Source organism: Rattus norvegicus, chromosome 13, assembly GCF_036323735.1.
Source record: "Rattus norvegicus strain BN/NHsdMcwi chromosome 13, GRCr8, whole genome shotgun sequence".
In the NCBI taxonomy this organism is placed as follows: Eukaryota; Metazoa; Chordata; class Mammalia; order Rodentia; family Muridae; genus Rattus; species Rattus norvegicus.
In genome coordinates, this window is record NC_086031.1 from 66,001,232 (window position 1) to 66,024,172 (window position 22,941).

Here is a 22,941-nt window from a genome sequence, read left to right on the forward strand (position 1 = left end):
GTGTGTTCACATTCCCAACTTGACATCTTCCTGGCCCACCTGGCTGCTGGAATACTTGTCAGCCTTGAAACATGATAGGCCAGGATGAATGACCTTCCCTACTGGATATGCAGACAGATCTGTACCCTCCAAAGTGCTACTCAGAGTACTTGCAATTTAGAAACGGGACAAACTAGCCACCCTGTATTTTCATTGTTCTTGGATCTTTTGCTCATGTACGTACTTGAGTGACTGAAGCTCCATGCATGTGAGACCACACTATCCTGTGTTTAATTCAGTGTGACCAGTTATGGTAAGCAAGCGCTGACAAATTGACTACAGGTTCTACCTCTCCTTAGACTTGAAAACTCTGGTGTGCACCGGGTAACACGACACTTAACAAATTCAAATCATTGCACCTCTATTAGACCTTGGAATGTACAACAAAAAGGCACTGTTCTGTCATAAAGTACCCTGAAATACCGCCTTCCCCAAGGGATCTATTTAAGACTATATGTAGCACATTAAAAATATCCAGGCTAGGGGGTCAGGGCAGGGACATAGAATTCAGTCTGTACAGGCCTGCCATGCTGACGTGAGGTGATACCTGCACCCAGGTGAGAAAGCCAGTAGTGGCGCATACGTGTAATATTAGTGCAGAGGAAGCAGAGACAGGAGAATCCTGTTCACTGAGGGACCCTAGCTCAGGAAGTGACTCAATCACACTTCACCTCATTTTTGAGATAGATTCTGTCCACTAAGCTCTGGTATCTACCTGTCTCTGCCTCCACAGCCTGAGGATACAGGCAGATGCTGCTATGCCTGGCTTTTAAGTGGCAGCTGGAATCTGAGCTCAGGCCCTCACGTTTTCATGGCAAGCACTTTCCTCAAGTCAGCATGGTGCTGCCTTCCTGTAATGCTTGCCTTATAGAGTCCAAAGCGGGAAGACTACCACAAATTCAAGGCCAAACTGACCTATGAGGCCAGCCAGAGTAATGCAATAATGCCCTTGTCTCAAAAAATGAGGAGGAAGACTTCCTGACATGCTGAAGCTTCCAGCTGCCTAGGCTCATGGCTCTGCTGGATAATCGTGTGTCCACAAACCTTAATGTGTAGCTTTTCTCACCTCACAAGCATACAGCTGAGCAGTGCCTGTACCAACTACTACTGAATGTCCAGAACCAATCTTCCTACTGGAAAGACTTTTACAATCACACGTTATACTCATTTCAGAGACAGTATCTGGGAGTAAACTGAAAAGCAAAATACTACTAAAATAAGTTATTTATTGCTGTTTTAAAAATAAATTAACATTTATTATAGAATATCAAATTTGATTTCATCTAATATATTAACAAAAGCATAATACACTCCAGTAAACAAGGATTTCCAACTTAATGTGTAACTAAGTCATTAAACACTTGAGTTTTAGGGCAAACAGCTGCCACTGCTGTTTAATTCCCAAAATCCACACTGCTTCACATTTAAGGGGAAACATCTGAGGGGCTCTTCCCTATTGAAAACACTGAAAAAACGACATCCCCAAAGCAGCTACAGAGAAGGTGCTAGTTCAACATTCTACTTCATGTCCCTGCAGGAGCTGGTGGGTTTCCCAGCCGTCTTAATGTAAGTGACAGTTGGTCCACGAAAGCAGCCGTGTGGAATGTGGAAGCATGGTGATGTCTTGAGTCTTAGGGTTTGGCAGTGTCTGGTCATGTGCTCACAGTAGGGTTAGGAGAAATGCTAAGGCTGCAGGCTGCTGCCTTGTCACAGTGATCCTGCCTCACTCAGGGACACCGAGAAGACGGCTGTCTTCTCCTTGAGGTAGGAAGCATTGTCAGCTCCAGAAGAGCTGGGTCCTCAGTTATACTACACTGGATTCAATGAGATGCTCAACACAACATTTTGGTTTATGTATCTATGAAAGGTTTTTTTTTTCACTTCTTCTAGGTTTGGTTCAAAAAAAGGAACCAGAAAGAAAGTTGCTGTGTCACTCATGAAGACAGATGTCATTCCTCCTGTGAACTTAAGTCCTGCTGTTGAGCATGCCTTCACACCATCCTCTGCTTGCGGCCTCCATGTAGACGGAGGCACTGCACTGCTGCATGGTGTATTCCATCTCAATCAGTTGGCGGCATCCAATGGTTAACTTTTCCCTAGGGATAAAGAAGTGGTAAATCACCACCAGACAATCAGGAATCCTAGAGGCAGAGGAAGGCAGGTATCTGTAGTGAGTTCCCGGTCTAGCCTGGGCTGCACATCCTGACTCAACAACTATTTATGTTTAAGTGTATACATACACGTATGTCTGTGTGGGTTTATACTTATGAGTGTAGTGTGCAGAGACCACAAGAATGTGTCAGATCCTCCTGGGGTAGAGTTATTGGTGAGAAGCCCAAGCTGCATGCTGGCAGCTGAACTCCAGTCTTCTCCAAAAAGCAACATGACTTCCTAACCTCTGAGCTCTCTCTCCAGCCCACTACCTACATCTGACTCCTGGGCCCACACAGCAGAAGGAAGGAAGTGACTCTCCAGATTACGCTGCACCTTCACCATGTGTACTGTGATACACCACATACACACATACACCACGTAATCTTTAAATAAGCACTTCTACAGCTAGGTGTGGTGGCTCTTGAAATTGGGTGGGTAAGCAGGTAAGAGGACGGAATATGATCAAAATCCATTGTATGAAATTCTCAAAAGAATAAAATATTATTTATAAAAATTTTGGCTTTGAGTTACCATAAACCTATTTCCAATATTTAAACAAAATTAGTTTTGATTTTTCTGCCAATTCTTCACAACTAATAAAAAAAAAAAGATTTCAGAAGAGCCTTGTACAAGGTTCAAAAAACAGAGAAGAAAATGTTTTCTTATAGATTCTAAAAACCAAAATTAGGAAGATCTACATTCCTACCCTTGGCCATTCATTCTAAAATTGAAAACAAGCTATCAGAGATATCTTTCAGTAACTGAATGTATTTCTCTATCCTTCCTTTTTCTTCTCTACCCTCAAGGTTAAGAGGGGCTCCTCTCCTCTTCAGCCTGGTGGCACTGAATTCCTTCATGGGTCAGTATCCTGACAGTGATCACTCCTATTATTTCCTGAGGTGAACTGTCAGTACAGAAAGCTGTTCATGGTGATGGAACTCTGCCATTCCTTTCCTCAAGACTGACTGCAGGGCAGATAACCAGCCTGACCTCCTGTTCCAGCATCTGCAGTGAGTCGTCTTCCCTGAGCACCACTTCTCGGCAAGGGGACCCTCACAAACAGAAGCAGCACCCAATACAGTCTTGGATACTTCCTAACTTCAAGAAGGTTCTTCCCTGAGGTCTATAAAAGCCATTTATCTGAGTCTAAGTTACAATGAAAACTATTTCTATTTTCTTCCTCTGACAGTCTAAGTTGCCTAACGTGGCTTAAATCTGTGACCTTCATGTCTCGCCTTCTAAGCATCTGAGATTATAGGCATGTACCACCACACCAACCTAACACCCTAAAGTTCTGAATTCACACAGCACAGATAGGATACAGCCCACATGAACAAAAGCTCTTTAGAGTCTTCAATAATCTTTAAAAAGAGATGGTGGTTCATATTCATATTCCAATTATCAGGGAGACTGAGACCAGAGGACTTGTTGGCTCCCACAAATTCAAAACCAGTCTGAGCAATACAGCAAGACCTTGCTTCAGAATAAAATAAGATTGTATATAAAATCATACATGAAAGAATCTTGAAGTCAAACATGTGAAAACCATTATAAAAACTATATGGCTGATAAATTAATAGGCCTTTGCATATATGAAAGTGCTTGCCATGAAAACGTGAGGGCCTGAGCTCAGATTCCAGCTGCCACATAAAAGCCAGGCATAGCAGCATCTGCCTGTATCCTCAGGCTGTGGAAGCAGAGACAGGTAGAACCCAGAGCTCAGTGGACAGAGTTTATCTCAAAAATGAGGGAAGAGAGTGACTGATATCCACTGCTGGCCTCACAAGCTTACACACACACACACACACACACACACACACACACACACACACACACGCACACACCCTAAGAAAATTGCTTCATTCTCCCACAATGATAGATGGTAAAGTTTGTTAGAGATATCTCATGTACATACATATGTGCTTACCGATACTCAGTCTGAGAAACACAATCGTAAAGTTCCTGGGCAGTGAATCTGACATTTTTGTTTACCTGAAAAGAACCAAGGTGCAGTTATTAATGAGATATGTTAAACTGAATGAGCAGGGAAATTACAGCTACAGTGCGGCATACCGAGCAGAATCGCAGATCCACTCACTGGCTAAAACACAAGTGAGGCAGTAACAGGAAGCTCAGTGAGCGAGCGCAGTGTTAACAGCAAACCCTGTGCAAGCTTTAGTCCTACTTTACAACTCACCTACTCATTGAACTAGAAATAGTAGACAATTGAGTGCACCTGAATGTAGTGCAATTTTTGATTTGAAAGCAGATTACTCGGGCATTCCACTGGACAGAAAAAATACTTCTGTAAGCTACTGAAAAGGTCTGATTTGGAGGCTGGAGAGATGGCTCAGTGGTTAAGAGCACTGACTGCTCTTCCAGAGGTCCTGAGTTCAATTCCCAGCAGCACATGGTGGCTCACAACCATCTGCAATGGGATCCGACAGCCACTTTTGCTGTGTCTGAAGACAGCTACAGTGTATTCACACATATAAATAACAATTGTTAAAAAGGTCTGATTTAGGAAAAGGTTGAATCACACGTACTTCTGTCCCTCTGTCTTCCCTTTGCTCACATTCATTCATTCATTCATTCATTCCTTTACTTCCTCCCTCCCACTTCCTTATGATTCTAGAAATTACACTCAGAGCTTCATACATGCTAAACAAATGCTCTACCTTAGAGCTATGCCCTAGTCATGGACATTTTCTGAAAATCATTTTTTTTTAAAATCTGTTATAACCCAGAGACATAATTATAAAACCATAAATGTAAAAGTCTATCATTCAAATGTTGCACATTTGACATGCAAAGTGAAAGAATCTTTTTTGAAAATTTTCTTTATCATTAGTATGGGGATATGTGTATTAGTGTGGTGCATTTATGCCATGGTGCAAGTGTCAGAGGACAAATCCGAGTCTTTGGATTCCAGGGATGAAACTCACATCACCAGACTGCATAGCAAGGACTTTTATGAGCTGAGGCATTTCACTAGTACTAATGCAGCGATGTTCTATTCTCTATGTACGTGAGTCACTGGTCTGGTTCAAGGCCTCTATCTTCTGCTATACCACCAATACTAGATCTCACTGGAACTCCCCTTAGACAGCCCACTGTTGCCCTGTGTCATGGAGATGTGGCAGCTTTGGATCTGCAGGACTGGCCCCTCTCACAGACTCCAGCAGTTCCTAGATGGGGTAGGTGTTAGAGTGAACCAACTCCCACGGCCCGGATCTGGGCCTGGGCAGGAGCTGAGTTCTTCAGTCTGCCAGCTCTCCCTCCACAACTGCCCAAGGGCAGTTCACCCAAGTGCCTAAGCTTTCATTGCATATCATATATATAAATATATATATCGCACAAATGGCATTGGCAAATTTTTATGACACTCAGAAACTTTAATTTAGACCAGCCTAACAAAACAGGCCTCAACAGATACAGAAAGATAGAAATAATCCCATGTGTCCTATCACACCACCGGCTAAAGCTGGTCTTCAATAACAATAAGGAAAGAACGCCCACATATACATGGAAGTTGAACAATGCTCTCTCTACTCAATGATAACCTGGTCAAGGAAGAAATAAGAAAGAAATTAAAGACTTCTTAGAATTTAATGAAAATGAAGGTACAACATACCCAAACTTATGGGACACAATGAAAGCTGTGCTAAGAGGGAAACTCATAGCTCTGAGTGCCTGCAGAAAGAAACAGGAGAGAGCATCTGTCACCAGCTTGACAGCACACCTAAAAGCTCTAGAACAAAAAGAAGCAAATACACCCAGGAGGAGTAGAAGGCAGGAAATAATCAAACTTAGGATTGAAATCAACCAAGTAGAAACAAAAAGGACTGTACAAAGAATCAACAGAACCAAAAGCTGGTTCTTTGAGAAAATCAACAAGACAGATAAACCCTTAGCCAGACTAACCAGAGGATACAGAGAATATGTCCAAATTAACAAAATCAGAAATGAAAAGGGAGAGAAATAACAACAGAATCAGAGAAAATTCAAAAAATCATCAGATCCTACTACAAAAGCCTCTCTATTCAACAAAACTTGAAAATCTGCAGGAAATGGACAATTTCCTAGACAGATACCAGGTACCGAAGTTAAATCAGGAACAGATAAACCAGTTAAACAACCCCATAACTCCTAAGGAAATAGAAGCAGTCATTAAAGGTCTCCCAACCAAAAAGAGCCCAGGTCCAGATGGGTTTAGTGCAGAATTCTATCAGACCTTCATAGAAGACCTCATACCAATACTATCCAAACTATTCCACAAAATTGAAACAGATGGATCACTACCGAATTCCTTCTACGAAGCCACAATTACTCTTATACCTAAACCACACAAAGACACAACAAAGAAAGAGAACTTCAGACCAATTTCTCTTATGAACATCGACGCAAAAATACTCAATAAAATTCTTGCAAACCAAATCCAAGAACACATGAAAATAATCATCCATCATGATCAAGTAGGCTTCATCCCAGGTATACAGGGATGGTTTAATATACGGAAAACCATCAACGTAATCCACTATATAAACAAACTGAAAGATAAAAACCACATGATCATTTCATTAGATGCTGAGAAAGCATTTAACAAAATTCAACACCCCTTCATGATAAAAGTCCTGGAAAGAACAGGAATTCAAGGCCCATTCCTAAACATAGTAAAAGCAATATACAGCAAACCAGCAGCTAACATTAAACTAAATGGAGAGAAACTTGAAACAATCCCACTAAAATCAGGGACTAGACAAGGCTGCCCACTCTCTCCCTATTTATTCAATATAGTTCTCAAAGTCCTAGCCAGAGCAATCAGACAACAAAAGGAGATCAAAGGGATACAGATTGGAAAGGAAGAAGTCAAAATACCACTATTTGCAGATGATATGACAGTATATTCAAATGATCCCAAAAGTTCCACCAGAGAACTATTAAACCTGATAAACACCTTCAACAAAGTGGCTGGGTATAAAATTAACTCAAATAAATCAGTAGCCTTCCTCTACACAAAAGAGAAACAAGTAGAGAAAGAAATTAGGGAAAAGACACCCTTCATAATAGTCCCAAATAATACAAAATACCTTGGCGTGACTTTAACCAAGCAAGTGAAAGATCTGTATGGTAAGAACTTCAAGCCTCTGAAGAAAGAAATTGAAGATCTCAGAAGATGGAAAGATCTCCCATGCTCATGGGTTGGCAGGATTAATATAGTAAAAATGGCCATTTTACCAAAAGCGATCTACAGATTCAATGCAATCCCTATCAAAATTCCAATGCAATTCTTCATAGAGTTAGACAGAACAATTTGCAAATTCATCTGGAATAACAAAAAACCCAGGATAGCTAAGACTATCCTCAAGAATAAAGGGACTTCCGGGGGAATCACTATCCCTGAACTCAAGCAGTATTACAGAGCAATAGTGATAAAAACTGTATGGTATTGGTACAGAGACAGGCAGATAGACCAGTGGAATAGAACTGAAGACCCAGAAATGAACCCACACACCTGTGGTCACTTGATTTTTGACAAAGGAGCCAAAACCATCCAATGGAAAAAAGATAGCATTTTCAGCAAATGGTGCTGGTTCAACTGGAGGTCAGCATGTAGAAGAATACAGATCGATCCATGCTTATCACCCTGTACAAAGCTTAAGTCCAAGTGGATCAAGGACCTCCATATCAAACCAGACACACTCAAACTAATAGAAGAAAAAGTGGGGAAAAATCTCAAACACATGGGCACTGGAGAAAACTTCCTGAACAAAACACCAATGGCTCTTGCTCTAAGATCAAGAATCGACAAATGGGATCTCGTAAAACTACAAAGCTTCTGTAAGGCAAAGGACACCATTGTTAGGACAAAATGGCAACCAACAGATTGGGAAGAGATCTTTACCAATCCTACAACAGATAGAGGGCTCATATCCAAAATATACAAAGAACTCAAGAAGTTAGACTGCAGGGAGACAAATAACCCTACTAAAAAATGGGGTTCAGAGCTAAACAAAGAATTCACAGCTGAGGAATGCCAAATGGCTGAGAAGCACCTAAAGAAATGTTCAACATCTTTAGTCATAAGGGAAATGCGAATCAAAACAACCCTGAGATTTCACCTCACACCAGTGAGAATGGCTAAGATCAAAAACTCAGGTGACAGCAAATGCTGGCGAGGATATGAAGAAAGAGGAACACTCCTCCATTGGTGGGTTTGGAGACTGGTACAACCATTCTGGAAATCAGTCTGGAGGTTCCTCAGAAAATTGGACATTGAACTACCTGAGGACCCAGCTATACCTCTCTTGGGCATATACCCAAAAGATGCCCCAACATATAACAAAGACACATGCTCCACTATGTTCATAGCAGCCTTATTTATAATAGCCAGAAGCTAGAAAGAACCCAGATGCCCTTCAACAGAGGAATGGATACAGAAAATGTGGTACATCTACACAATGGAGTACTACTTAGCTATCAAAAACAATGACTTTATGAAATTCATAGGCAAATGGATGGAACTGGAAAATATCATCCTGAGTGATGTAACCCAATCACAGAAACACACACATGGTATGCACTCATTGATAAGTGGATATTAGCCCAAATGCTTGAATTACCCTAGATGCCTAGAACACATGAAACTCAAGACGGATGATCAAAATCTGAATGCTTCACTCCTTCTTTAAAAGGGGGAACAAGAATACCCTTGGCAGGGAATAGAGAAGCAAAGATTAAAACAGAGACAGAAGGAACACCCATTCAGAGCCTGCCCCACATGTGGCCCATACATATACAGCCACCCAATTAGACAAGATGGATGAAGCAAAGTACAGGCTGACAGGAACCGGATGTAGATCTCTCCTGAGAAACACAGCCAGAATACAGCAAACACAGAGGCGAATGCCAGCAGCAAACCACTGAACTGAGAATAGGACCCCCTTGAAGGAATCAGAAAGGACTGAAAAAGCTGAAGGGGCTTGAGACCCCATATGAACAACAATGCCAAGCAACCAGAGCTTCCAGGGACTAAGCCAAAGACTACCCAAAGACTAAACAGGGGCTGACTCTAGGCTCAAACTTCATAGGTAGCAATGAATAGCCTAGTAAGGGCACCAGTGGAAGGGGAAGCCCTTGGTCCTGCCCAGGCTGGACCCCCAGTGAATATGATTCTTGGGGAGAGGGAGGTAATGGGGGGAGGATGGGGAAGGGAACACCCATACCGAAGGGGAGGGGGTGAGGCTAGGGGGATGTTGGCCTGGAAACCGGGAAAGGGAATAACATTTGAAATGTAAAGAAGAAATACCCAATTTAATAAAGATGCAAAATAATAATAATAATAATAATAATAATAATAATAATAATAATAATAATAATAAATTTAGGCCAGCCTATACAAGATAGCAAGATCCTGGCTCAAAAGAAAAAATTCTTCATTTCAAGAAAATATCAATAGCAATCTTGTCGTATTTATTTATATTCAAATATATAATATATAAATAATATATTTTTCATACCTCATACTTGATTAGGAAGTTATAGAGAGTCTCAACATCTTGGCAATTACTATTAGGAGCCAAAATCCTAAAATAAATAAATTAATTAATAATAAATTAATAAAAGGACCATAAAAATTAATTTTAAACAAATCTTTAATTTTCTCCTTCAAACATTTATATGTCATTGATGTTTATCAAGTTTATCAAAGGGTTTTTCTGTAATTTCTTATGGGTGGGCATTACCACAACATAAGGAACTGTATTAAAGGGCCACAGCATTAGGAAGTTTAAGAAAACCACTGATCTAGAAGTAGAAAAGATACACTGTGAATAAAGTCAAACCTCAATGAGTAAATCCCTCTAACTCAAAATAAGAAAAACTTTATTAGTGACCAAGCATTCTGTTCATGACAATTAATTCACATGCTGAGAAGTCATTTCTAAAACTCCAACTTGAAGTTTTTAAGGTCACTAAAAAAATGTTTTGTTTCAACAAACCAGCAGAATCTAGATACAAAGGCCAGAGTGCTGTCACTGTGTCAACTGCTCCTTCTTTGTAAAGACAGGGTCTGGCAGTACAGACCAGTCTGACTTCAAGCTGGCGGTCTTCCTGCTTCAGTTCCCTGACTGTGGCTGTGAGTCACCACACCCTGTGCCACCGAAAGAAGTACTTTTATAAATAATCTTGCAAGAGTTCAGTTATCCCAATATCACACTTACTCAAAAATACCTGCTAATAAAATAAATAAATTTTTAAATGTAAAAGTGACTAAGCACTAGTGGATCCAAAAAGATGCTGTGATCATAGCCCTCCTTAGTAATAAGTCATATATGGTGTACCTGTCTGTGCATGGTACAAGGTATTTCAAACCAAAACTTTAACATGTGGAGGTTTTAAAACAATTAGTAAGAACCATCTTTTCTTAAAGCCTAGAACAGGTTTGATTTTTTGAAATCATATTTTATGATTAGGCCTATATAGTCAAACTTATGTTAGTTATTATTTGTCCCTACAACTTTAAAAAACAGGAAAAAGGTCATGTAAAAAGAGACAGCCTCAAGGTCTGGGAAAACGGCTCAACAGGTCACGCTGCTTACTGCACAAGCAAACATGATGATCTGAATTCTGTTATTAGCACCTACATAAAAGCCAGGCATGACTGCACATCTGTCCCTCCAGTGCTAGGAGGTATAAACAGGTAGATTCTGGGGCTAACTGACCAGCCACTCTAGTCAAAATGGCAATCTCCAGATTCAGTTAAAGACCCTGTTTCAAATAAGATGATTACGAGCTGCTGTAGGTACTAGGGGCCAACCCAGTTCCCTGTAGGAGCAGCAAGAGCTCTTAACCACTGAGCCATCTCTCCAGCCCTGAAGTTTTCATTCAAATGTCTAACGATTAGAACGAGCACTGGATAGCTTAGTGGTTAGGAGCACTGACTAACTGCTCTTGGGAGAGGAGTCAGGTTCAATTCCCAACACCCACGTGGCTGCTCACAACTGCTGAAACTCCAGTTCTAGAGAATCACAAGTCCTAGCCTCCATGGCCATCAGGCACCCACATAACTTATATGCAGACAAAATACTCATAGATATAAAAGAAATACAATAGTGAGATGATGATGATGATGATGGTGATGGCAACTTATGCCAGGCCACTATGCCCATAATTCCAGCACTCAAAAAGCAATGTAAAAAAAACAAACAACTAAACAAACGAACATGAGTTCAAGGCCAGGCTGGGATACCTACTGAAATCCTGTCTCAAAACAAGATGGAACAAAACGAAACTTTGTAATTTTGGTAGTTTCTTTTTGCTCAGTGAATGATGGGATAAGTAATGTACTTTTTATTCACGCTGTCTCTCAAGAGATTAAAAAACAAACAAACAAACAAACAAACAAACAAACAAACAAGGCTAGAACAGACCACAGCAGAGAATTTCTTAACTACCAGTGTACAAATCCTCCGGAAAACTTACTAAAATTACAATTTCCTTTCTATATAAAATATGTATAAACATTCTTTTTTTTTTTTCTTTTTTCTTTTTTTTTTTTTTTTCGGAGCTGGAGACTGAACCCAGGGCCTTGCGCTTGCTAGGCAAGTGCTCTACCACTGAGCTAAATCCCCAACCCATGTATGGACATTCTTATTTAAGTAAGTTTAGATTAAGACTGCATTTTTATCAAGTTCTCTTACAGACAAATTGCAGAGTTGGTTAACGATACCACTTCCTCATTTTCAAAGCATAATAATCTATAAAACACTGAAGAATATGCTTCCTACTTATCTTCCCTTGAGACAGCATCTCTTGACATAGCTCATGCTGGTCTTAAAGTCATGATGTATCCCAATGTCATCTCGAACTTGAAATTCTTTTGACCCAGCCTCTCAAATACTAGCATTACTTTAAAACAATCCACAGCTTAAGTTTATAAAGCAATTAATATGCTAGTGGATGTAAAATGATTTCAAGAGGTAACATACATACCATGCAATATTTCCAAAGCTTTTTTGATCAGAAACACTGTCAAGAAACTCTTACATATGCTTAATTTTTAAATTAAATTTCATTACTGATTATATATAAAAAGACACAATAAGTGTGGCACTCAGTTATTTGTGCTTTCAGGAATGCTCTAGCAATATTGAGATGCACATCCAGCACATAAGAGGGTACTACTGCATCTTTTGGTGGTGGTGGTAGTGGTGGTGGTGGTGTTGGTGGTGTTGGTGATAAAGGTAGTGTTGGTGTTATGAGACAGGATTTTTCTGTGTGGCTATGGCTGTCCTGGAACTCAGAGATCCGTCTGCCTCTGCCTCCCGACTGCTAGGATTAATGGCGTGCACCCCACCCCCAACCCCATCCCAGCCACTGCTGCATCTTTCACGTGACTGTGTCCATGTTGGAGTCAGAGGCTGCACTGCCTTTATCTTCAGTCCCTGGTACCTCGTATGACATCAACTCCAGCTGGGGCTCAGGAATGTCAAGTGATTGAAGACAAATTTAGATCCTTGCTTTCTACAAGGTGTTGTAAAGCATGGTTTTATACACCCAAGTGAGCAATAGTCACTTTAGTATTTATTATTCTTATTACTTGAAGTTAAAGGATTTATTGCACATAAAGACAGTATTTGGCTCATGTAAGGATCTACCATATTTTAATTCACTATTAACTTAATATTGGCAAGACTTTGATAACTGTTTATCCTAAAAACCATTTAGACAAACTATGGTCCAAAATGAGATAAAATACCCTTTAAATATTAATAATGGGATGAATTTTAAGAAGCCATGAAAGGAAAAACTATCATTTCCTAAATATAACAAATATTTAAATCACACATGTATAAAAATCTCAACAATAAGACCAGATTGTCTCTCACAGTGTATTTCAGTTTGTTGTAAAACTGTATCCGAGGAATTAAATTCTGTTATAAATTAAATATATTTGTTTTAGAGGAGCAGTGATAATTAGCATATTTCTTCCGTGGGCCAATGTGCTCAAATGTGCCTGGTACTGTCCCAGAAGCTGTAATATAAAATAAAAACTCAGGAAGTGAGTATCTAATATTTTCTTTCCCTATAAAAGGAAAAGGTAGAAACATTTTGTGTTCTAAACTAGAAATCCATATTATCTACAGGAAAGAAAGGTAAATCTAAAAGCCAACCACCTGTTAGGTGCAGTGACACACACCTTCAATCCCAGCACTCAGGAGGCAGAGATAGGCAGGTCCACACCTGACCATCCAAGGTTGAATAGAGAGACTGTCTCAAAAAAAAAAAATCCAATAGTTTATAACTTACTGAAGACTTCTAACAGACCTAATTAGGCTGATAAATATAGAAAAATAAAATTTAAATTTAATACAATGTTACCTTTGAATTCCTTCAAGAATATCCTTCACAGCCACCATTAACTTTTGAAGATATATAAAAGCTTCTTCAAATGATGCTATTTTTGAAGTTGTCAGGGTTGAACTTGAGTCCAGTGTTTGAAATACATCTGTGCTAAAAAACAGAAAGAAAAGGGGTACTCACTTAGTACTTGTAAGTGTTTTCATTGATGACATATAAAAAGTAATGCGATGACTGATCTTGTGTGACACTTGTCTATGTGAGGTGGAATCAAAGAATGGCATGAAAGACGCCTGGGCAAGCGTCCACGCAATGGTCTAGCCACACAGCACCCACATTTAATTTAAAAGAACTGATATAAAAGGTACATTTCACTCTAAAAGGCCTAAGGGATGGAGGGGAAGTAATACTATTAACATATATTCAAGTCAATTCCCAAGAATATAAAGAATTTGGTATCTAATTAAACTAAAAGCTGGAAGTTTATCCTTGTAAATTAATAACTGCAATAATCAATGAAACCTTTAATGTCTATTCAATAAAATACTAAGACATTTTTTAAATGTTTATGCCCTATAAGGATAAAAATAAGACTAGGTACTGTGGTGCATGCTTTAATCCTAGCACTTGGGAGGCAGGAACAGGCAAGTTGAGAACTACTGGCCTTAGGCCTCACTCAGTATGGAGCTCATCAGAAAGAGGGCTCTGGCAGACGTGAATGTAAAGCTAAAGAGGGCTAGATCAGACTGGGCCACGCCTCCCCATGAAGACAAAGGTGGGACTGACTGTAGAGGTGCATTTGCTGGGCAGGAGTGAGGCCACTGGAAGACAGAAAGGCAAAGAGCAGATTCTCAATTAGCACTCCCTCCAGTCTTTTGCTTTTCCAGTTTTGGGCATTCATAACAGTTCTCAAATTGTTACTGCTTTAAGACATGGAGTTTTGTGGAGATTCATTATGGTACCTCTGGGAAACTATTCACATGCCTAGAAGCAAAGGCAGACCTACAGAACATTAACATCAACTCCAACACCCTTTACGTAGCAACATGAAAAGACACATAAAGCCAAGTGTTGTGGCACACACCTGAGATAACGGCACTCTGGAGGTAGAGGCAGGAGGATCTCTCTGAGTTTGAGGTCAGTCTGGTCTACAGAGAGAACTCCAGGACAGCATGAGAGAACTTGTCTCAAGAAAGAAAGAAAAAAAGAAAGAAGAGAATAAGAAATAAATAAGGAAGGAAGGAAGGAAGGAAGGAAGGAAGGAAGGAAGGAAGGAAGGAAGGAAGGCAGGCAGGCAGGCAGGCAGGCAGGCAGGCAGGCAGGGAGGGAGGGAGGGAGGGAGGGAGGCAGGCAGGCAGGCAGGCAGGAAGGGAGGAAGGAAGGCAGGAAGGAAGGGAGGGAGGGAGGGAGGGAGGGAGGGAGGGAGGAAGGGAGGATGGATAAATGTGTTAAAACAGTCCAAAATCTAAGTCATGGAATTTCAGAGTTCGTAGACCTTAAAGATCAAACTGAGTTTCTGAAAGACTAGATGGTTTCCCCAAAGTCATTGTCTTTACTGTCCCATAGAAACTGTGGTATAGTTTTAAAAGTAAAAACACTAAGCCAAGGTGGTGGCGCATGCTTTTTATCCCAGCACTCAGAAGGCAGAGACACGAGATCTTCCAGGCCAGCCAGAGCTATGCAGTAAGACCATGTCTCCCCTACTCCCCACACCCGCAAAAAAAGTAGCAAAATATTTTTGTTTACTTTTATACAAAGTATAATGTGAAAATATAGACTAATATTATTTATATAATTCCTTATCAAGTCACACTGAATAATGAGGTGGTTCAAATCAAGAGTTATGTATAAAAGCTGCAATCTACCATCAGAGTCATTAGCTTCAACGATATGAAATAAACTACTCAACTGGTTAGGTAGTTTATAGAAAATTATCAGCTGCCAAAAGCAGTTTCTTTATTGTTTTGTGTGTGCGCGGTATTAAGGAAATTCTGAGTCACTGAGAATAGTACTGAGGAAGGTAACAAGAAACTACACTTATAAATCATTTTGTAAACGCAAACATTCGTATTTAAATAGTGCTGAGAAGCTTGAGTGATAATTTCAGGAAAGCCTTGCTTTGCTTTGTTGTTTTCAAGACAGGATCTTCTGTAGCCCAAGCTGGCCTCCAAGCCACAACTATTCTATCTCATCCCTCTGAACAGGAGGATAACAAGACTGTGTCACCATGCCCAGGGAAAAGATTTTTTTTTTTGACCTGAATTAGCAGTACAAAGCACTCAATATCCAATTTCCTCATAAACAGACCACAAAAACCTGACCTGATAGGATAAAAGTTCGAAACTGCATTATTATCAAGCCACAAAAATGATGGCATTTATAGCTGTGCATAAGAACTTGTCTGTTTCTTTTCCTATTGCTATAATGAAATAGTCTGACAGAAGCAATGTAAGAAGGGAAGAGTACTTTAGCTCACAGTTCCTGGTAGAGCTTGAGGTGGCTAGTCACACCACATGCACTGTCATATCACACGCACTGTCACACTACACGCACTGTCACACCACACGCACTGTCACACTACACGCACTGTAAAGCAGAGAGGAAGGCGTGAATGAATGCACTCAGCTCCCTTCACTTCAGCCATCCAGAGCCCAGCCAGGACACAGTGCTGCCCTCAGCTGGCAGGTCCTTCCACCTCAGTGAAGCAACTAGGATAGTACTCCAAGGCACACCCAAAGGCCCACCACCCAGATGAACACTAACCATAAACATGGTCTACTAGCTTTGTGTAAGAATACTAACCAGACCTCCAAATGAACATTTTTATATTAAAGAATTATATTCAATGAGTTCCAGTGCAATTGTGGTATACAACTAGACTTGTGGAAAAAAAACTAGACTAAATAAATATGTACCGTTAAGACAATATCAACATTGTCACTGACTGACATGCTATTACATAAAGTCTACTATCCAGACTAGCACAGAGATCTCCAGCATGCAATACAAATGCATGAGTATTACATAGTTCAATGCCTATGCTTTCAAATGTCTTAGATGGGGCTTTGTATTTAAAGCAGTCTTCTTACTTCCTATATATGGTAGCTTTCTGTAAACAAGAATATCTGATTAGTCAAAACATCGAAAACATGTAGACTAGAAAAACAAACTGATTCATAAAAAAATTATTAAATCCATAATATAATCTTCAGTTCACACAGCTGCAGTTATCTTTTTAGTATGATGGGTTAGAAAGTCAAATAGCAAGTCATAAATTTGTTGAAAAATGTTTAATTATGGTAAAGGAGTTTTAAAAAAATGAGTCCTGGGCTGGAGAGATGACTCAGTGGTTAAGAGCACTGACTGCTCTTCCAGAGGTCCTGAGTTCAAATCCCAGCAACCACATGGTGGCTCACAACCATCCATAATGAGATCTGATGCCCTCTTCTGGTGTGTCTGAAGACAGCTACAGTGTACTTATATATAATAAATAAGTAAATCTTTAAAAAAAAAAATCCCAAGAATAAAGACAAATGGGTAGAAAAAAAGGAACTCAGATGGGAATAAGGCCCAGAAAAATACGCAACATAAATATATGCTTGTGTAAGATTTTTAAATAATTGGATATACAAGTAAATAAATAAAAAATGAGCTCCTAATAGCCAATGTTGTAAAAACCAATGGAGAACAGGTATTTCAGTAGACTGCCACTATGCTCTGGCACTTTTAAAAACAAACAGATTATCTTTTTTTTTTTTTTTTAAATTAACTTGAGTATTTCTTATATACATTTCAAGTGTTATTCCCTTTCCCGGTTTCCGGGCAAACATCCCCCTCCCCCCTCCCCTTCCTTATGGGTGTTCCCCTCCCAACCCTCCCCCCATTGCCGCCCTCCCCCCATAGTCTAGTTCACTGGGGGTTCAGTCTTAGCAGGACCCAGGGCTTCCCCTTCCACTGGTGCTCTTACTAGGATATTCATTGCTACCTATGGGGTCAGAGTCCAGGGTCAGTCCATGTATAGTCTTTAGGTAGTGGCTATTATCTTAATCCAAAAAATTAGTCACACTAGATCTTGAACCAGTCACACTATGTGGTAATTAATTACATAAAGATAATGGGTTTGGGTGCTGGAGAGATGGCTCAATGGTTAAGAGCACTGACTGCTCTTCCAGAGGTCCTGAGTTCAAATCCCAGCAACCACATGGTGGCTCACAACCATCTGGGATGAGATCTGACGTCTTCTTCTGGTGTGTCTGAAGACAGCGGCAATGTACTTAAATATATATAATAAAAAAAAAAGATAATGGACTTGGGGAAAAGTGTAAGTGTTTCTCTATTTTAAGTTATGTAAGCTATTCTAATAGCACCTTATTTGAAAAACTACTCAAAGGAAATGTAGCCCACTGTCAGAACACCTGTCTAAACTACGACTGGTCCCAAACACTGGGGAAAATAAAAGGAGAGGAAGATAGCGAAATGACTTAACAGGTAAAGATACTTGCTGCTAACCTGAATTTGATCACTGGAAATCACACAGTAGAGGGAAAGAAGCCATTTCTACAAACTGTCCTCTGACTGCCACACTATGACACTGCCACACCCACATAGATATAACATAAATATAAAATAAAAACTATCCAAGAATTATCTCTATATTTCATTTCAGAATTCTAAATTCAGTGTTTTATGTTTACAGACTACTGTAATAGTATTTGCCCTTTTAAACAACAGTATTTATTCACCTTTAAAACTCTTATGTGAATTTTCTATAACCCAAGAAGCTTTTCTCAAGTTATTTCCAGTTTAATTACAGATTCGCAACTTCCTAAACTGTTGAATCAATCTAAGTGACCTGTGGAAGCAATGGTCCTCATCCTGATTATATCCAAATCCCCTGGAGAGACTTTCTAATGCACTCTCAGATTTAACTTTCTCCTACTGAATCCAAAGTTCTAAGAGTAGTGCTTAGATATAGAAACTTTAAAAATGTCCAGGTAATTCTGATGTTTACTCCTATTTAACCTTAATATTTCTAATGTACCAATTTGACAAGAGGCCCTTAGTATGACAATCTAGCACAATAAACTTATAACCCAAACACTGACTTCAGTGGAAATGGTAAGGACCGAACCCATCTATAAAAAGCAAACATATAATGACAAAGTTGAATGTCTTGAGAATATAGTACCTGTTCTGATATATTGAAGTCCAAACGTTCTCCAGGACAGACCAGATTTCTTGATGCCTGGTGAACTGGGGAGGATGAGAATCCAAGAAAACAGTGACTTCTTGGTTATGAAGCTTCATCAAAGTGTCTTCCTGCTTTTTACTCATTGTGCTTTCTGAAGAGTTTGGCTTAAGTTTTGTCTTGACCTGTGACATAGAATGACATAAATGCATAGCAATCCTTCACTAGCAAGTGAGGAGACAGATACCAGTTCTCCAGACATGCTGGCCATTCCTTTTCTTTCTTTCATATGTACAGAATATTCCTACAAAAGCATTAGACTTGGAAAAAATATTTCTTTTTCTATTTAAATCAAATATGCTCCACTTATTTACTATACTGTCCAATATACTGTTATGGAGAGAATTACATAAAACAGGATGATTAAGTAGGGAGGATGGAAGAAAAGGGTAAAGAAGGAAATCTGGAGAGGGACTACTAATACTAAAAGCCATTTGAATCCATATGGAAACCCATTACTGTAGAAGCTTCCTCAAATACATACATATATGAAAGGACTCTAAACAAAGTCACCAAGTAATCAGGAGACAATACCCCAACTAGACATCTTATGCCACCAAGTACAATCTCCAATGCTAGGAACAGGTTATACTTTGTCAACTGTTGGTCAAAGGAGCCCCATGGGAACCCCACAATTATTGCCAAGGCTATTAATTATCCTCTACAACAATGGTAAGGCGCTACTGCTAAAGACGACATTTACCTATACCACGGAACATAGAGAAGGTGTGCTGATGCCTAACTAGAGCCTTCACTACAGGGACTAGATTCAAGGCACTGGAAGGTACACTGCATGCTAGCATAGAAGAAAGAGAATCACTGGCACAATTGTGACACAAAGGTTATGGGAATAACCAGCTACTTTCTGATTGGATTTAAAGTCCATTCCTAAGACGAAACCCATTTCTGATCCTATTAAAGTGCTCAAGAACCTGAGACTAGACAGGTCATGGGCCTAGGGAAACCCTAGTACTATTGTTCTGCTCAAAGAACAGTAGCATAACGTGATGCTCAGGGGCACACTGCTGTGCCCATAGCTCAGGGCCTTGCTCAGCCCTCATCAGAGAAGGGTCTTCTTGCACTGGATGGGAACTAACAGAGACCCACACTGAACAAATGTGCAGAGAGTGGAGACCTTGGAGCACTCAGCCCTAAATGGGATTCGTCATCAAAGCCCTCCCCTCGAAGAGGAGATGGAATAACTCTAAGACCAGAGTTGACAGATTACCCTTAAGAAACTGCAGACACAACAAGACATGAATTCAGAGACATTGGCAGCACACACAAGACCTGCACAGGTCCATGACAGATGTGGTCCCTGCACTAAGGAATCATGTGGACAGAGGCTCTCATAACTAACCAAAAAGCTATTGGCAATTGATACCTGCATATAAAGGCAAAATCAGTTTCCCCCAATGGAGTCTCACTGGTTCTATTAACCATACTTTAAAGCAGACCCCAATGCCCAGGAAGAGTTGGCCAACACAAAACAAAACTTTACTTCCCTAGGGTTAAGTTTCCACGTTATAAAAGGATAGGATGAGTTCAAAACTCAACAGTAACTCAACTTCATGTCTTACTATTTTTGTTTTGAAATGTTTTAAACAAAATACCTAACACTATAAATAGTAACAGTTACTATTTACGCAGACATACTGTATACAGATCTTTAAAGGTTTTATATTAGCTCACTAAATCCTCATGAATACCCAGAGCCAAACCCTATGAAGCAGAAACAATTCAAATTTTTAAGTGGAGGAAATTAAGAAATAGAAAGATTAAAAAACTTACGCAACATTGTAAGATGTCTAAGAAAAATATGATTCTCAGCAATATATGAAGGAGGTTATGACCCCACACTAAGTACACAGGTTATTACCATTCTCTATTTTGTAGGGCAGAAAGCAAAAGAAGATGTTCTCATTTTGCCTGTTTATATTAAATTATGAACTTAATAAACATAAACAATGGACCTATATTTTTTCCCTGAAATTAACTCTTGTGGCAGTGCTGGGATGGAACTCATGGCTCTCCCACTGAGCTACAGCCACAACCCAGATAGCTGTTTTAACCACCACAAACATTTAAAATTAAGCATTTACCTATGTCTCCTTTGCTCTGACTCAAATCAAGAGTACGCACAATCATTCATGTGGGCCTTTTTTCTTTTTTAAATAAACACTTACATAGGACTTACTATTTGCTAGGAACTAAGTTCTTCAGTAACTTGCCTCACTCTTATGGGAATTCTAAATTAAGGATTATTATTATACTTATTTACTTAATTAAGAGTTATTATTACAAATAGGGGTAGTTTAAAGAGTCAAAGAATTTAAAGTACTAGAGGCAAAAAACAAAACAGCAACAAAAACCCCACAGGTCAGGGTCCTGAACAAGTAAAATCTAAAACTCAACAACAAAATGGCTTTGAATTACTCTAATGTAGCGGTTCATCAGATGTTTCTGGTGTCTGGAAAGCTAACAAGACATGATTTTTTACCCTTTCCCTCCTTCCACCCCTTTTAGATAGCTTAAATGGGGCTAATGAACTGTTTCAGCTTGGGCTTCTCAGAAACAAATATTCTCAATAAATTATTCTTAATGAATATTCTTAATAAATTAGAATACCTAATTAGTCAAAACTAATTACATGTAATATTTTCAAGTTCTATTAAGATATATTATTTTGGAAAAATGTATTGTTTAAGTTAGAGACATAATAAATATTTAAGACATGTATCAAGGGCTGGAGAGATGGCTCAGGGTTAAGAGCACTGACTGCTCTTCCAGGGGTCCTGAGTTCAAATCCCAGCAACCACATGGTGGCTCACAGCCATCTGTAATGGGATCCGATGCCCTCTTCTGGTGTGTCTGAAGACAGCTACAGTGTACTCATATACATACAAAATAAATCTTAAAAAAAATGTATCCAATCTAAATGAATTATACAAACAATTCACAGTAAAATATATGTTAGGGTTCAGTATGTGTCTCAGTTAGCAGACACTCTGGGTTAGATAACCAGCACTTCAGAAACAGGAATGATAGTATTCCGTCATAATCCCAGTTTTCAGGAGCTAAGGTAAGAGGATCAAGAACTTAACATTATCCTTGGCTACATAGCAAATCTGAGGCTAGCCTAGGCTACATGAAACCCTGTCTCAAGAAAAAAAAATCCAAGAAACTTACTTTTTGTTCTTTTAAATTATTTTATGTGTATGAATGTTTTGACTGCACGCATATATGTGTACCAGGTACATGTCTGGTACCTGAAGAGGTCAGAAGACGATGTCAAAACCCCTGGAACTGAAGTTAGGGATGGTTGTAAGCCACCATGTGAATGCTGAGAACTGAAACTGCATCTTCTGCAAGAGCAACAAATGCTAAGCCATCTCTCCAGCCCCTCGTTTTTGTGTGTACAACCTTCTCTTGTCCATAAATGAAATAATAAAAAATTCAACAAGAAGAAAATAAAACCTAAAGTGTATAGTGGTATATCCATAATCTCTATACTACAAAGTCCCAAAAAGAAAAAAAAAACATACATTTGAGACTAGGTGAACTACATACACAAATTCTATCTCAAAAAATAATTGAATAAATAAATAAATACTTCAACTATTGTGACACAACTTCTATAGAAGGTGTATGTTCCATAACCTCTAAGACTTGCCTATATTTCAATGTACTTGGTATTTACTCAATGCCTTAGAATACTAGAGTAAGTCAAGGTGACAGAATCCCTTTATGTTTGACCACTAAATTCATGTTTGGAGATAAGCTACTCTAAACAGCAGTCTATGGATATCTCACCTCTGCGAGTACTTGTAGTAGTTTGTTTACTTGAGCAAAGGTCTGGGGAAGAATTCCATCATAATTTGACCTTGTACTGAAGGCATGTAACAAACTTTTAGAATCCTGAAGCAAGAATTTCACTGTTGTAAAATCCACTGCTTTATTTGCTGATAAGAGGAAAATTAAGAAAAAAAATGAAAGAACAGGCATATAACACAACAATCAGTTCAAACATTCATCGAGTATTAATTTTACAATTTAAACAGAGTAGACATTTACATATGCATGTCAAAACTAATATGTCTCTCTGGTATAGAAAGCAATAATTGAACACATTTATTCAT

The 22,941-nt window shown here is 39.3% G+C and overlaps 1 protein-coding gene across 7 annotated transcripts in view; it reads right to left on the reverse strand.

The window, feature by feature from the left end:
• Positions 1-1,245: 1,245 nt before the first annotated feature.
• Positions 1,246-22,941, reverse strand: part of Swt1 (SWT1 RNA endoribonuclease homolog) — a 57,486-nt gene continuing 35,790 nt past the window's right edge. The window contains exons 9-14 of one of the 7 annotated variants that reach the window (XM_039090452.2): positions 22,616-22,764; positions 18,743-18,927; positions 13,576-13,707; positions 9,714-9,780; positions 4,121-4,185; positions 1,246-2,135 (exon numbers count right to left, since the gene is read on the reverse strand). In XM_039090452.2, coding sequence (XP_038946380.1) covers positions 2,006-2,135; positions 4,121-4,185; positions 9,714-9,780; positions 13,576-13,707; positions 18,743-18,927; positions 22,616-22,764 — 728 coding nt within the window. In that variant the 3' untranslated portion in view covers positions 1,246-2,005. 7 annotated transcript variants of the gene reach the window in all.